The sequence below is a fragment of the Melanotaenia boesemani genome, chromosome 13 (assembly GCF_017639745.1).
Source record: "Melanotaenia boesemani isolate fMelBoe1 chromosome 13, fMelBoe1.pri, whole genome shotgun sequence".
Lineage (NCBI taxonomy): Eukaryota > Metazoa > Chordata > Actinopteri > Atheriniformes > Melanotaeniidae > Melanotaenia > Melanotaenia boesemani.
In genome coordinates, this window is record NC_055694.1 from 13,604,879 (window position 1) to 13,620,872 (window position 15,994).

The 15,994-nt window shown below is 43.1% G+C and overlaps 1 protein-coding gene across 6 annotated transcripts; it reads right to left on the reverse strand.

Moving 5' to 3' along the window:
• Positions 1–137: 137 nt before the first annotated feature.
• On the reverse strand, positions 138–15,921 carry ncoa6 (nuclear receptor coactivator 6). 6 transcript variants are annotated; one of them, XM_042004848.1, is made up of 18 exons: positions 14,541–15,921; positions 13,425–13,750; positions 12,581–12,736; positions 11,217–11,339; positions 10,883–11,005; positions 9,938–10,759; positions 9,734–9,865; positions 6,813–8,130; positions 6,589–6,704; positions 6,344–6,440; positions 6,052–6,268; positions 5,737–5,967; positions 2,600–5,621; positions 2,326–2,373; positions 2,174–2,204; positions 1,679–1,720; positions 1,300–1,433; positions 138–503 (listed from the first exon to the last, which is right to left on the reverse strand). In XM_042004848.1, the coding sequence occupies exons 2-18, from the start codon at positions 13,708–13,710 to the stop codon at positions 457–459; spliced, it is 6,945 nt and encodes a 2,314-aa protein (XP_041860782.1). In that variant the 5' UTR covers positions 13,711–13,750; positions 14,541–15,921; the 3' UTR covers positions 138–456. The 6 variants fall into 6 exon arrangements, with proteins under 6 accessions (XP_041860782.1, XP_041860783.1, XP_041860781.1 ...); XM_042004849.1 differs by having other exon boundaries at positions 5,737–5,964; positions 6,589–6,707; XM_042004847.1 differs by having other exon boundaries at positions 6,589–6,707.
• Between the last annotated feature and the right edge of the window lie 73 nt (positions 15,922–15,994).

Here is a 15,994-nt window from a genome sequence, read left to right on the forward strand (position 1 = left end):
ATTTATTGTTTTTAGAGAGCTATGGCAGTTAAAATACATCATTCTTAAAAAAGCAGGTGTTATTAGCTTTGGTAATAATAACTGAATTAAAAATGGCAAGCTTTACAAAAGAATAAACACGTTTTTCACAGAACAAAAACAGTAGAAAATTTAATTCAATTTTACAAGATAATTATACAGTCATGATAAGCTTCATTATAAGTCTTCACAGGATTAATCCAGCATCGAATATAAAAAGCACATTCACACAAACTCTATGCACACATTCTAACTAGAATCTGACATATTAGCACAGACAAAAGAGTAGCTTCATTCTTTTTAAAACAATCTGTACATGGTTTCTTCATCCAATGAAAATTCAGTATTGGCCAAGAGAAGCCTATATCAAGTCATTTACACAAGGGAAACAAAAACATTTACAGTATGGTTCACAGGTAATCAAAACTAAGCTTGTGTCTATTTAGACTTCCTTCGTTTGGCTTGGGTGGGACTTGCTCCAGTTTCTGTAAAAGATTATACAAGTCAATCAGGTAAAAGAAAAACTTTGGAAAATTCTGTTAATTGTGTAAATACAATTTTCATTTAGCATCAACAAACGTGCACACTAGAAAATTTTATTATAGGGCTGAACTGAAGAGGGAAAAAAATAATCACAGAGTACTTTGCTGGAGCTCCTCTTGCTTTAATTACAGCTTGAATTCATTCAAGAACAAACTTAACTAGTGCAAAACAATATATAATCAATAAAGTGCTACACACGAATTTGTACAGCACTTGTATATTCAAGTGTTACTTTGTGCTCAAGCCAATCATTGACATCTCTGGTCTACCTCTATATTGCTTTCTGCAACCTACCCATTTTGCATTTACATTAAATTTAGACACAGCTAACTGGGAACAAACTGAGTTAAATTATATTCTTGAAGGAATTTAAAACTCCTTTTACCTCGCCACCCCTAGCTCTCTTGTGACCATGTTGTCTGCCAATCATCCAGGTGCAACATCTCTATAAGCTCAGCAAGTACTATCTTAACTCATTTGTATCCAAAATGATTTCATACTTTTTTCCTCTACTACATCTAGGAAAAAAACAAACTGCAAAAAAGCTTTTTAGTAGTTATGTTTTAAAATGTCACAATGTTCAGCTATTTTAAAAAAAGGTTGCTATACCTATGTTTGTTTATTTCCCCTAAATAAAAAAGCTGAATAAACAATTTCCAAGTGTTTCAACTTACACATTTTGACAGGGACTTTAAACATCAAGGAAAAGAGTCCATCTTTTAAAGTCACCTGACTTACCTTTTACAGCAGTACTGGTTGCAGGCCTGGCTGATCTCTTCCTGATGCCGCTGTCGGCTACCGGCTCCTCCTCCACCTCTTTCTCAGCTCGGGAGCTGCGTCTGCTTGGCCCCTTGGGCTTCTCCACGGCAGTGCTGGGAGAACCAGAAAGAACAACAACAAGCGACAAGGAAGGAAGGACAAAACATGCACACGTTACTAGACAAGCAAGGGCGTTAATTAACTCTGCTCTAATCAGAGAAAGACAAGATACCAATCAGGACTCTGCTGTTTTTCCTCGTCTACCACAGATACTGTCCGTCTTCATCCCGACAGCATCCACTATGTCGACATGATCACTGCTTGTGTCTTTTCAGCACAAACTTGTTAAAATACATACCTTGGGACTAAGTTGATGGGCGTCTTTCTTTTCTTTGCCCATCTGTGATAGAAGTGGAAAAACAGCGGTAAACTATAAACTGTGCTGAACAAACATAGCTTCACTCCCCCCACCATATTATGACAATCCCCAGGAAAAGCGATAAAGCCACGAAGAATAGTGAGAGGTTATGTGTCTTTGGTAAATCAACTTTTTAAAGGGTTTTTTATTTTAGACATGCATTAGTATATTTATATAACAACATGGCAAGCATACATACCAAGTGCTGAAGCCTTCATTCACCATGAACACCCACGGCCAACCAAATTAATTCCCTGAGTTTCAGTGGTGCTACAAATGTCTAAGCATTTCTTCTTCAAAAGCATCAATTTTAAGATTGGATCAGCTTTTTAAAGATCAGCAGTAAAGAACACCTCTAAAACAATAGTCCCCATCCATCAAATGGCTTAACAGTACAGCAACAACATAAATTTTATAAAGTGGAAGAAATCTTACCCTTGCTCAGAACCAGTTGGGACCTCTTCTCCTGAACACACACAAAAAGAATAATTTCTGTCATCCACACAAAAGCAGAATTCCATCCAAATGCTTCTTTATGTAAAAGAGGATGTTTTAAACAATTGTAAAAGGAGGATTGCTACACTTACCAGTTTTCTCTGTGACGGCTTCCTGTGAAGCTTCTTGTTGAACAGGTGCTGGAGGATGAAATGACCAAAAAGTTTGACTAAGAATAGTTCCAAACTTCTACAGTAAAACATGAAATGCATCACCGACTGCTCAGTTTAAACCATACTACTTTATATAACTGTAGCAGTGACACAAGGTCATGTCACAATTGGTCATGAGCTTGGCTTAACTAAGGACCGTGCCCAGTATACAGCCACAGATACGTTTACAATCTGTGTCCGTCAGATTGTTTACCTGGAGCAGTCTGTGTGGATTCAGCAGGTGCTGCAGCTGGTGGCACAGCAGGCTTTGCACCTGGAGCATCAGATTGACCTGGTGGAACTACGCTGGGGTTAGCAACTGGAGAGGCTGTGTTGTGGGCAACGTCAACAGGTCCAGGTGCAGCAACAATAGGAACAATAGACGGTACAGGACTTTGTACAGGAGTGACTGAAGAGAGCAAAGTAGTGGAGGGGACCCCAGTGGTAGTGCTAAAAGTCACAACAGGGGCTTGAGAATTTACAGCTTGTGCTGAGCTTGAGATTGAAGCTGGCAGAACAACTGGAGCCTGAACAACAATCTGAGTAGGACCAGTAACTTGACTAGGAGCTGGGGCTGGAGAAGGAACTACAGACAGAGTGATGTTTGAACCAACAGCAGTAGTACGAGGAGCCTGCGCTTCCGTCTGAATGGCCGGAGCAGTAGAAGGAACAAAGACCTGTGGTGGGGCAGCCCCTGTATGCCCCTGTGGAGGCCTTTCTATAGTGCTTTGCTGGGAGTCACCTGTGCCAGAAATAGATACTGCAGCTGGTGCAGGCTTATTTTTTACTTGAGCAGTGGGAGATGGAGACACTGGGCTCTTTCGAATGGTGTTAATAGTAGCAGGACTAGAGCAGGGAGGCGGAGAAGCCAGAGGGGGCTGAAAGGGAGCTGATGGGTTTGGATGGGGAGATGGCTGCTGGACCGGGACAGCAGATTTTTGAAAGGAATTTGTGTCACTCACACTTTCTGTTTTGATGGTTCCTGAGTTAATTTGCTGAGGAGCCAAGAGAGTACCAACAGGGGCTGATGAGGGCATGCTAGTGGTTATCTGTATTTGTCCAACAGCCCCTCTAGTGGGCTGGGCACTGGTCATATTAGTTCCTGTGGCCTGTGTGAAGCTTGGGGCAGCAGAAAGCTGAAAGTTTGCAGCAGACACCTGGATAGACCCCACCATGGTGACAGACTGTGATACCACTGATGTGTTGGGCGCCACAGACGAACCTGGAACCTGGAAAACTGGGTTGATAAATACAGGGGCGGTGGTGATAAACTGAGGCCGAGGTCCAGGACTCTGTTGCCGGATGTCCTGGGGTCTGGCATTCTTGTTAGGGACAGCTACCATGGTGGAGACCATAGATGTGGGTGGCTGTGGAGTGGGGGCAGAAGTGATGGGGTTTGAGGTGACAAACACTGTGATCTGGTTGGGGGAAATGGTGGTTGAAGATGCAGGAATCTGAATGACTGAGTGCACACTTGTCACAGGTTTAGGGCTGGGGCTTGGCTTAACAGTTGAAGTGGCTGAATTAACAGCAGGGCTGGAGCCAGAAATGGCAGAAACAGCTGAGGCAGAACTGTTCTGGCTGGAAGTGACTGTATTGGCACTTACAGTTGAAGGGGCATTAGTGTTAGTACTGACTGAGCTGCAATGTGTAGAAGTTAAATTTATATTTGGACTGGGATTGACACCGCTACAGGTGAGGTTTTGGTTAAGATTAACCGTAGTACTGGAGTTTACATTACTGGAAGGGTGTGAGCAGGGAAGTGAAATAGACTGCGAGGTGGGACTGCTAGCAGAGACTGGAGTAGAAATCTTGGGTTTAGCCTCTGTTTCAGTTACAGTAGTAGTAGTGACACCAGACACTGATCTATCTGTAGGCAGGGAATTGCTGTTAAGTGATCTGTCTGGATCTAAGGCAGACTTTGGGCTGTCTTTTCCCATGACAACATTATTACTCTGCGTGGGCCGAAGCGGCATGTTTGAAACACCTGTGTTATCCAGTAATTGATTGAGGGAGGTTGGAGCTCCTCTGAGAGCTGGTGAGACTTCTGAGTCCTGCATAGATGCTGGGTGTGTTGGTTGCCTATCGACTGTGCCAGCCTGTGTTTCCAAATCAGATTTAGGATACTGAGGTGCAGGAAGGCGAGGACTTGCCATCCTGGGGGCTGTTAATTCCCTCAAAGGTTGTCCCTGTGGTTGAGACTGGGGTATTTGTCGCTGCTCTCCAGTAACGATTCCCTGATTTTCCCTGACTCCATCAGCTGAGTTACCATGAATCCCATGGAGGGAACTCTGGGTCTGTTGAGTCTCTGTGCATCCACTCACTTGTGAAGGCAGAGATACTGGACTCTGAGGTACTGAGGAAGGACTTAGCATCATTGTTTGTCCTTGGGGATTTACTAACTGCTGTTGGTGAGGAGGGCAGGAGATAGTCATTTTTGCCCCCTTCTGTCTTCCTGGACTTGGAGTGGCTGACTTGCGACTAGAGGCTGGACTTGACCTTCGACTATTGCTAGGGCTTGCTCTCTTACTTTGCCCTCCAGGCTGTTTGTCCTGTTTAGCACCCGAAGCCCCTACACCAGCACCAGAAGAGAAAGGCTGTTGACTGTTATTAGTGTTATTTCCACCTGTATTGCCATTGTTGCCTGTTAGAGTAAGGCTAGGGGGGGCCTGCCCAATGGCTTTCAGAGTTGTTGGGTTCAGACCTTGCTGATCAAACCCCCTATTAAGGTTCGGCTGTCTTGGAGGCAGAGGAATGTTAATTTTGGGAGGAAACAGGCCTGCAATAGAGGCATTTAGCCTCTCAGGTGAAAGGTTAATTTCAGAGGGCTCAGTACTAGGAGGACGATTAGTTGGGGTGAGGGGATGGTGATATGGCCTGGGGCTGGCTCTGTTGGGGGTTTTAGGCCTCGAGCTCTGTGAAGTTGTAGGGACATTAGGAAAATGGAGACCAGACATGTGGCCTCCTTGTTGAGGCTGAGTTGGTAACTGTTGCTGGGGGCTGGCTCCAGTATGTTGGGGAATTTGAGCTGGAGATGGGCCTTGTTTCATCATGTGAGTATTTGAGGCTTGACTGGTCACAATCTGTTGGGTCCCATTTCCAGGCTGCACCCCAGTTTCTGTGCTACCAGGCCTTTCTTGCTTTGGGTGTGCACCTGCAGGGGCCTCCTCAGTCCCAGTTCCTTGGGGACCCTGCGCCACATCAGGATGAGACATTCTCCGGGCAGCCCCTGCAATCTAGTAAAAGGGAAAAATAAAATTAGTGTGCAATTTATCCATAAGAAAATAAATGACATTCACAAGTTCAAATTTGAACATACTGTTCAAATTTGCCTCAATATTTGGCCCTAACCTGTGGGTTGACCATCAGGGGTATCCCTCTGGATTTGTCAGGTGATGGTGGAACACCTCCATGTCCTTGAAGGCTGATCATTACTGGCATGTTGCTTTGCTGTGAGACAGGATGTCTCTGAACCTCTGCTGGATTGCTTATACCCCGAGGAGGGAGCTGCCCTCCTGGGGGAATGGGCATGCGATTCTTTGTCTGTTCCTGCTGCATCTTAAGCATCATCATCATCTGCTGCTGTTGCAAGAATGTAAAATGGAGATCAACAGTAGTATGATTACCAATACCAAATGCTGTTATTAATGTACACAGTGACAATACCTGTTGTTGCAGGTGTGGCTGTTGAGCTTGCTGCTGCTGCTGCAGCTGGTGAGGATGCATCTGGGGTTGGCCTTGACTTGAAGCAGGTTGCGGTGCCAGCCCCTGTTGCCCCTGAGCATTCTGGAGACCCTGCATCTGCATCATCTGTTGCTGTTGTTGTATTTGTTGTTGTTGTAACTGTTGTTGCTGCTGCTGTTGCTGCATTTGTTGTTGTTGCATTTGATGTTGCATTTGCTGCTGATGCTGCATTTGCTGTTGTTGTATTTGCTGCTGTTGCATGTGCTGCATTTGTTGTTGTTGCTGCTGCTGCTGCTGCTGTTGCTGCTGCTGCATAAACTGCATGGGTACCTGTTGAAGTACTCTCTGCTCTCCAGGTTGACCAGGAAAGCCTAGGCAAATGCAAATGCATTAAAAAAACACACTAACAAAAAAATAAGACATGCATTTAATGAAAAGATTGCTTGAATTTTCATATAAATGATGAATTAATTATTGAAAAAGGGGCAAATTAATGGGGATAATATAACAATCACTTACCTGCAGGTCTGTTAGCAAAATCAGGGAGTTTTTGGCCTGTACTGTCCAAGCCCAAACCTTGCTCTCCACCCAGATTTGGCAATTCAGAATCCTCTATGCCAGCAGCCACATCAAGACCACTAAGAAGAGAAGTTCACTGATTACCAGATAAATTATCTAATAGTACTAAAGCTGAAGCACTGATATCAACTAAAACAATACTATAAACAAATACAAATTGTTACCCAAGTCCCTCTGCTTGCTGTTGTCCATCTCCCTCTTTTGGTTTCTTCTTTCGTGCTGGTTTCTTTTTCTTAGGCTTAGCCGGATTTCCTCCACCTGCACCCTGTTTTCCTCCTGGCCCAAACTGGCTGGCTGAGATATCACTCTGTAGCAGATTGACCAGCAGTGGGCTAGTCAGTGTAACATCTTTGCTAACAGGAAAGCCACCTGGCTGTCCACAGGGTCCTCCAATTGGCATCTGACCTGGAAACTGAGAGTTGAAGTTCATGCCATGACCTGCAAAGTGTCCATTTCCCATCTGCATGTGCTGGGGGCCTCCCATCATGCCTTGTTGCTGCTGTGCCTGCATATCAGGGACCATTTGCTGGACTCCTAAGTCTCCCGTCCCACTGTTCGGATCTCCTATGGCATGTGGGTGCTGCTGAGCTGCCTGTTGCTGCTGTTGTTGTAACATGGCTTGTTGTTGTTGTTGTTTCTGCTGTTGCTGCTGCAACTGCTGTTGCTGTAGCTGTTGATGGATGAGAGGATGGCCAGCAGGAAGTCTCATCTGCTGCCCATGCATGCCCATAGCTTGATTAGGATTACCAGTAACTGGAACCTGCTGGGGTTGTTGTTGGTTCATCTGCTGGTGTTGTTGCTGCTGCTGCTGTTGTTGTTGTAATTGTTGTTGCTGCAACTGATGCTGCTGCTGTTGTTGTAACTGTTGTTGCTGAAGTTGAGCCATTTGCTGTTGCTGTTGTGGAGTCATCTGCTGTGGTGTCATCTGCTGTGGGCCAACCTGGCCTTGGAACTGAGCCATATTACCTGGAACATTTGGCGAAGGACCACGCATCATCTGGCCAGGCATAACCCCTGCTGGAATCTTGCCTCCAAATGGTTGCTTGTTTCCCTGCATCTGGTTGGCAACCATTTGCTCCATCATTGAGCTTTGTTGCTGCTGCTGCTGCAGGAGCATGGCCTGGTGCCCTTGGCCTCCAACCATCTGACCCTGCCCATGCATCACCCCCTGGCCTTGCTGTGGAATCATCTGCTTAGGCGGGGTCATCCCTCCTCTCTGCCCATGATTGATGGGCCTTGAAAGGACAGTCTGACCTCCACCCTGGCCTTGAATCATCTGGCTGGGGGAGGAGGACACAGGCTGGGCCTGATGCTGGAGGCCCATCATCTGGGTCTGGAGGCCAGGCTGCTGCTGGCCCATACTAGGTCCAGCTGTTGTACCAGGGGGTGGACCTGCCATGCTACTTTGCACACCCATAACGTTGGGCTGAGCATGGGGCGGTCCTTGCATTGAGTTTGGTGTAGGTGCTGATGGCTGGGCTCCTGATGCAAAATAGAAAAGGGAAGATTAAGAAAATACTTTAAAGTCCTTTTCACAACAGCTGTGAACAAAGGTGCCCACCACTTATAATAAAATAAACTCACATCAACGAAAGCAATTAAATCAAGTTTTAAAGTGGAAAGAAAACACCCACAACATAGAGGCTGGTCTAAATGCATTCAATTCAAAGGATTTCAATTTTAAATTAGTTAATTGATGCAACCATATACAATGTTTTCTTTCCCACTCCATCAAAGAAAAAAAAAACATCATAACCCATGGATATTAAAATAATTTTCTTCTTTTGTTAATTTGTTAAAAATAATTCTGCCATGCCTGAAGTGTCTCAAATTCAAATCTACACCAATGTCCATTTCATTATGCACATCCCTCTGCATGCAAATTAGCTCCATCTCAGACTAGCTGCAGCAACTCATAAACTCCAAACACTTTTAGCTCTTCTGCTAACTCAGTTGTATTCATGTTAGATGCACGTGTTTCCTGATCATCAGCCCTAACAACTTCCACATTGTAATTTGACAGGATTTACTTCTTGTTGCATATGAGAACCTAGCCATTTCCTTCTGTGTATTCAAGACTGTCATTGATACATTATAGTTCCAAGATGAAAATGCTCAACCATTACACAGACTCAGTGAAGATTTTTAATTCAGAAACAAACCAATCAACATCACCCCTCCAGTCCCAAAATGATATATATAATGTATAATGATTCTGTCATGTTGGTGTGTTGGGTTATAACACTTCGATGGCAGTGTTTAAGTTTGCTCAAGAAATGCAAACTAAATGTGACAGAGATTGTGCAAGAAAGAAAATAATGTGAAGAATATCTTAAATGTAAACACAATCAATTAGTGATAAAAGGATCAACAGAGCTTTTTTGTCCATAAGGACAGTTTGTAATACATTCAGTCTATTTTGGGAGGCTGGGACATGACGATGTTGTGACTGGTGTTACAAATACAAGCAAACACTTCTGTCTGCACACCGTGCCTTGTAGCCCATTTCGTCGCACCTCTTCTCTTGTTCCTTTTTTCAAAATTCAAGAAAAATAGGAATGGGAATCAAAATCACATGTTTCAATAGGCAGAACTGTGATATTTACCCCTGGCATATAAAATAATTGAATGTTATCAATAAGTCTCTTTTTAAATAATATGTGCATTCCCCCTTAATAATCTCATATCAGCCAATCAAGTAAACGAAGGGATAACCGAGATGATCCAAACAAAACAGTAACTGTAAAAGTAAGAGTAACAGGAAAGGTCCAACTCTAAGCACATTAACATAATGTCTGACTAAACCATCTGAATATGTCACTTACAAATACAGGCACTTTGATGTGAAAGACTGCCTGTATTACAGCCCTCCCTGTTTAAAAGATGGTGGTGACTGTGTTCTTGTTGGAAAAACAAGTTCTGTGTGTCCATCTTTAAGTTTACAACCAAACATAAGGCGAAAAAAAAGAAACTATCTCTAAAAATCACAGAACATTCATTAAGGGATCTGGAAAATGTAATGTAATGAGAACAATATGTTTCTTCTAAGACATAGCCTCAAGTATACTCTAGTGTGATATTTTACCTGTGTGACCCATTGCTTGGTTGCTCTGTAACTGCTGCGGTGGTCCTCCACCGGGAGTTCCTGGAGTGCTGGCACTCACCTGACCTTGAACAAAGTTTGGGGTTGGAAAGCCCATGGGACGCTTTGCCATGCCTGCAATCAGAGTTGCTCATTTTGTTATTTTGGACATCATACTTGGGGCAATTCAGTCTAACAGTTACTTGCCTGGGTGAACTTGGGTCCCAGGTTGTCCATGCTGGGGCATTCCCATGAATCCCTGTTGCATGTTACCCTGTTGGCTGAGGGCTGCTCTTCCTGGAGAACCAACGCCTTGGGGGAATCCTTGTGGAGTAGTAGGTCTCTGAGCCATCATGGGAGGTGTTCCTGGTGAACCCTGCTGAAATGGAGATGAGGATGACCCAGGAGACTTGGCAGTGAGGTTGCCCTGTGGTCCAGAGGTTGGTGGTAGGGGTGGTGGGGGCCTTGGTGGTCCTGTGACACCACCAGGGCCAGCCTGTTGACTTTTAGGCTGGGGAGCAGCAAACTGACCCATTCCTGCCTGCTGCTGCAACTGTCCTTGCCCCATGGCATTGAATACCTGCCCAGCCTGCTGGCTGCCGAATGGATATGGGGGTGGAGGATGATTGGGAGTCTGAACTGTAGCTAGAGAGGGTGGGCGCTGAACCATCTGGGCTTGGAGTGGAGGTTTTCTCCAGGCAGGGCCTCCTTGGGGTGTCTGTGGCTGTAGGACGCCAGAAGATAACTGATTCCAGCCAGGAGGCACAGCCATCTGGCCAGAAGGGTTGAATGGAGGTCTAGGTCCAAGTTGAAGCTGAGCTTGCTGCTGGGCCTGCTGCTGTTGGTGATGCTGTTGTTGGAGCTGCTGCAGAGCTGCCTGGTTGGTTGGCCTCCCAGCCTGCAGAGCCTGCATATGATGGGCAGCTTGAGGAAGCATGGGGCCTGAGCCGTGGGAACCAGCTTGTTGGTGTTGAAGTTGCTGCTGTTGCTGCTGAATGGACATCCCCGGCATCATTGGATCCATCACATCTACAAATAAAGAAGTCTACCATTACCATTTTGTCTAAACTAATAATATTTTCAAAATCCCGAAACAATTTATTTGAAAACTGTTCTGTGATTTAATGAATGAATGAAAATAAAGAACCCAACCTGTTTGTGAAGGTGGTCTCTGAACACGAGGATGGACCTGTCCACTGCTGCCTGGTAATATAGTCTGACCTACCATACCAGGGCCAGGGGGAACCATCGGCGGATTTGCCATTCTTACCCCTCCTTGTGGAAATAAATATATATCAAGTCACTACAAATACGTATAATGTACATGTTAATATATGTCCAATAACTAATAAAAATAAATAAAAAACATCTGTAATCAATAGCAGTGAATGCTAAAAATACCAAAGAGAAAACTGTATATTTTCTGGGCTTCATTTACAACTGACTGACAACAACTGACATCCAAAATAACTCCATGAACCAATACCTGGACCAGGCTGACCTGGAAAGCCACCATCCATCCTCATCTGACCAGGTGCACCAATTGGTCCATTAACTCTAACTTCTTGTCCTCTATTTGGTCCAACAGCCACATTAATGGCTCCTTCCCCTTAAGATAAAAAAAAGGAAAATAGGTCATTGTTAGTACAAAAAAAGTCTGCTAAAATTCTGCTTTGAAGTAGGGCTGCACGATTATGACCAAAATAATAATCACGATTATTTTGATCAATATTGTAATCACGATTATTAATCGCGATTATTCACTGTGTTTGGAAAAACATGTATTTTTATTGCACCAATTATAAACAAACTACTTTGCAACAATTTTTTGTGAAAAAGTAAACTTTAAATTAGAATAGATGATAAATAATGCAATAAATACATTTACCATTCATTTTTGAGAAGTTAATGTAAATTTTGGGGCTACAAAAGATGCTAAATCAAGAGCCGTTTAGGTGCCAAAAGAACCGGTTCTCTGAAAAGAGCCGAACATCCATCACTAGTAATGGATGCTAGTGTGGGAGGGATGTTGTGAGAAAGGCAAACATTGAAGAAAAGACAACATAAAAATGTTTAGAACAGTAAAGAAATAATAAAAATTTAATTCTTCAGTCAATATTTTCTTTGTTTTTTAAGTTTAATTTTATTAAGTGTAATGTTTTTTTTAATTAGGAGTCTGCAACATGTCACAACACTTTTTAAATGTTAATGTCGACACTCTTCATTAATAAACATTAATATCTGACGGTAAGCCAGCGCGGGACCAGCCAGCAGCAGTTATGTACGTTTCATTTTCAGCCTGGTCATGAAACAGATCTTCTCCTGCTCTGAGTCCAGCTGCTGCGTGAGGACCAAGCCTCTTCTGAGTGCTTCTGGACGGGGGAGGGGTCGGAGCACCCCCCCTGTTGAAGAGTGAACTATACGCTCTTTCACGTCAGTCTCCAAAAGTCTCCAATATCACCAGAAAAAGTCGTTAGATTAGTCGCTAGTCGTTTTTTGAAAATAAGTCGCTAGAGGTGCGTGAAAACTAGCAACACTGAGTACAACTAGTGTGCCTCTAGAGGCACACTAAGTACAACTAGCTGCCGACTGTAAAAGGTGCACGCCCTTGTTCTTTAGGCAGCTTAATGAAGCTTTGGCCTCGCGTTCGCCCCCTGGTGGTTGGCCGACTGCAGGTTGAGAATGTGTGTGATCAGAGAAGCAGCAGAGCTGCGTTTTTAATGTAAATATCGTTGACGATCAGGTTCATTTAATTGTGGCCACCAAAATCGTGATCACAATCAAAATCCGATTAATTGTGCAGCCCTACTTTGAAGTCCAGCAAATGTAATATGAAGACTACATTGTTACCTTCTATCTGAACAGAAAGTATTCCCAGATCTCTAAGCTGCTGCTGATTGTTCTGGGCCAACAGTCTGAGTCGCTCAGCCGCATCCCGAGGAATGTTGAATGTAACACGTACACTGTTCCATGGCTCCACACGCTGGGGATGCAGTCTCTCAAAACCTTAAAGAAGAATATTTAATGTTTACCACCAGCAGTGTACTTAAAACACACACAACTTTTTTTCTACTATGCTGTCTCTATAGTGAGATTCCATCCTGCAAACAGACTCCAACATCATGAACTGCAGCAGGTGTATTCTGCTCAACAGAATCAAAGAACTTAGTACTGTGGCACAAATAACCAGTTCTACTGCAACAGGTTCTGGTGATGTCTCCAAGAGCAAAATAAGGACAACAATAACGATTACTCTAGACATGTGCAATTGAACTGCAGGATGAGAGGCTCACTGCAGAGACAGCTGAATCATAACAAGGGCTGACAACATATTTCCAAACAGCATACTGGTTGGAAAATGCAAAACAGGCAGGCAGGTGCAAGGTTTATAACAGCTACCATGGATAAACAAATATATGAGAAGAACAGAAGTACTACCCTGATTATCTAGTGAATGCAAGTATTAGCAGCATCAAGATACCACATCCTATATAATTGGTCAGTCTAATTAGAAGTAGAAATTAAGGATTTCACTGTTGTGAACAATAAAAAAAATGGAATATTTTGGTGGATCAATATAGAACAATTGTGCTCAGTAGGCAAATACACTGGGATTCCCCCCCTTACATAAATAGGAAAAAACCCTTACATTTATTTTCTTATAAGATAAAATTTTAAAGACATAAGAACCAACCCATATCAAGCATGTTAGGTATGCCACTGAGGACAGTCTCAAGTTTATGTGCGAAGTCCTCATCATCTATATTCCCTTGGAAAGCAATGAAGACTGTAGAATCTTCCTCCTGATCAAAACCAACTTGCTCCTTGACTTCATACTCTTTTGTTTCACTGTTTTTATGGCAGCTGTCAGCATCCTCTCCTGCATCCTCTCCAACACCGGAGTCCCTGTCCGATTCATTATCAGGCTCCATGTACTCTGTCTTCTGGGCCATCTCAGGTAGGGTATGTCGGTGTGCCATCCTCCACTCGTGCTAGGAGTGGCGTCTGAACCGTTTTACGCTGCAAACGCATATTACAAAAACACAGATTACACCATCATCTTCTAACAGCTAGCTACCATGAAACTACAATAATAAAGTGGAAAGCCATAACTGACTGACACAGCGCAGATACTGTATAATTGAATTTTATATTAAAAACAAGATTAAAATGAGACCATCTAAAACTTAACATTACAATTTTTTTTCTTCGTAAAACTGCTTCAATCAACAAATGACATGACAGGTAAATACAGTTAACACATCAGCGTGTGACACTACAAGCCGGTGGTCGTCAGTCTTTCAATGGATTACAAAGTTTTCTATTAGTTTTCTATCATAGAAAGGTTAGTTTGACATCTACTAACGCTAGTTAAGAGTAACGAGAGTATAAATCCCGAGCCAAACACGGTGGTCAGCTTGGTTAAAATGATCGGCCCAAGGAAGACCACGGGCCTCCACGCAAATTTAAGCTAACATACAGCGAACAAAATCTGCAAAGTGAACTTTCATATCCCAGTTTCCTATAGTATTATGCATATTCAGTGTAAATACATGTGCAAACAAAGTTTAAATGTGAGAATTAGTCGTTAGTGACACCACAATGAAAGAGGATAAAAGGAACACCAAAGCGGTTCCTGTTTGCTTATATGAAAGCTCCTGTTAGCAAATGTTAGCTACGTTAGCCAAACAGCACAGCACGTAATTAATCACGAATGCATTCAAGCACTGCCTCTTAGCTTACTCGATAGTTTACTTTAACTTCATTCATATTATTAGCGAACAATGCATATGAAAAGAAAAAGTCTTACCACATATAATCATCAGAAAATAATTTGAACCAGTCGAAATCTGCTCGCTAGACTGGCTAACAAAACATGAATCTCATCAACAGTTCAGCAGGACGAAACGCAACTTCCGGTAGTGGTTTTCAGAAGAAAGGTGAGGAGGGTGCAGCTCTGACATCAAAAGTAACTCAATTAAAATATCCATCACTTTATAACAATGCTTCTTGGCAATTATTCTTATACCGTTGGAAAGTCTGTTTATTTCCTTTTTCAAATGTGTCACATTTATAAGCATTTGCGGTTTGAGCAGCAGAATTTGAGTCTCTGGGTGGCACCCATGAGTTACCAAACCTTGTCTGCCAATGTCAAACGGCTTTTTCTGCATTGGACTCATGTTTTGAGCTTTTGGTACCCCAAATGCTGACAATCCACTACCTGAGTAGCAGCACCTGTGACTTGCAACAGTGGTCAGTTGGATTTAAGGTCAAAGTGTAGAGAAGAATACCATGCTGATTGCAGTAATAGGCTAAGTTTTTGGTGGAGGTAGTGTGATGGTGTGGGTGCTATCTCCCTCACTGGAAAAACATGGTCTGTCATCATTTTAGGAAATCTCAATGCAGAGGGATATCAAGACGAGATTGTGCAAACAGTGGCAACCCTATTAACTTTACAGATGACAATACTCTGGGAGTTAATCAGAGACTACCTCCAGAATTTGAGAGTGGAGAGGATGGCATGGCCTGCCTGCAGTCCTCACCTCAACCTCACTGAACACCTGTGGATCAGCATCAAGTGTGCTGTTTGTGCCAGAGTGAGGATGGAATAATCTTCACTCCGGCACACAACCACAATGGCTCACTTGTGACTGCTAATATTGTTCAGAGGAGGGCGCAGAAAACTCTGAGGATGAGGTGGAGGTCCCAGGCTGTTGTAGCTGTGTATGGATCCTCCACCACAAATTTCCTCATCCAGCAGTTGTTAAAGTCAACCAATGTGGTTTTGTTTGTTGCTCTAGTACAAATAGCATGCCCACACTAATTCCAGAAATGTTCAATGAGGTTGAGGTCTGGACAACAGGCCTTTCCATCCTCTTTCCAGAATCTCTTTCCAATATGTTTGTCAGTTAGGTGCCAGTCATATCCTGTAAATGGTACACACCTGGCAGCACTATTCTAAAAACAAGAGTGAATACCAACCACTAAACACACATTTAGCTGTGTTGTTTCTTCCACAAGTTCACAATCCTTAGAAGTTATATTTCATTGTAAAGGTGACAGATCAGGCTTTTCAACAATGTATAATACAACACCAGATGGCATTACTAAAAGGGAGAAGTAATCAACCAAATAAAACGTTCCTTACTTAAGTTTACATTAGCTTAACTTTTGAAGTGCAATTAACACACAGCAGGTATGGAAAACAATCAGAGAAACATTTATCTTTGTATATGTGCAAATAATTTATTTACTAGGTTTGAG

Excerpts from the sequence above, each read along its gene's own strand:
- ncoa6 (XM_042004844.1), bottom strand. The coding sequence starts at position 13,710 with ATGGCACACCGACATACCCTACCTGAGATGGCCCAGAAGACAGAGTAC. Across the intron at positions 2,374-2,599 it reads ATCCACACAGACTGCTCCAG|CACCTGTTCAACAAGAAGCT; the intron begins GTAAACAATCTG and ends TTCATCCTCCAG. Across the intron at positions 2,205-2,325 it reads AGCCGTCACAGAGAAAACTG|GAGAAGAGGTCCCAACTGGT; the intron begins GTAAGTGTAGCA and ends GTGTGTGTTCAG.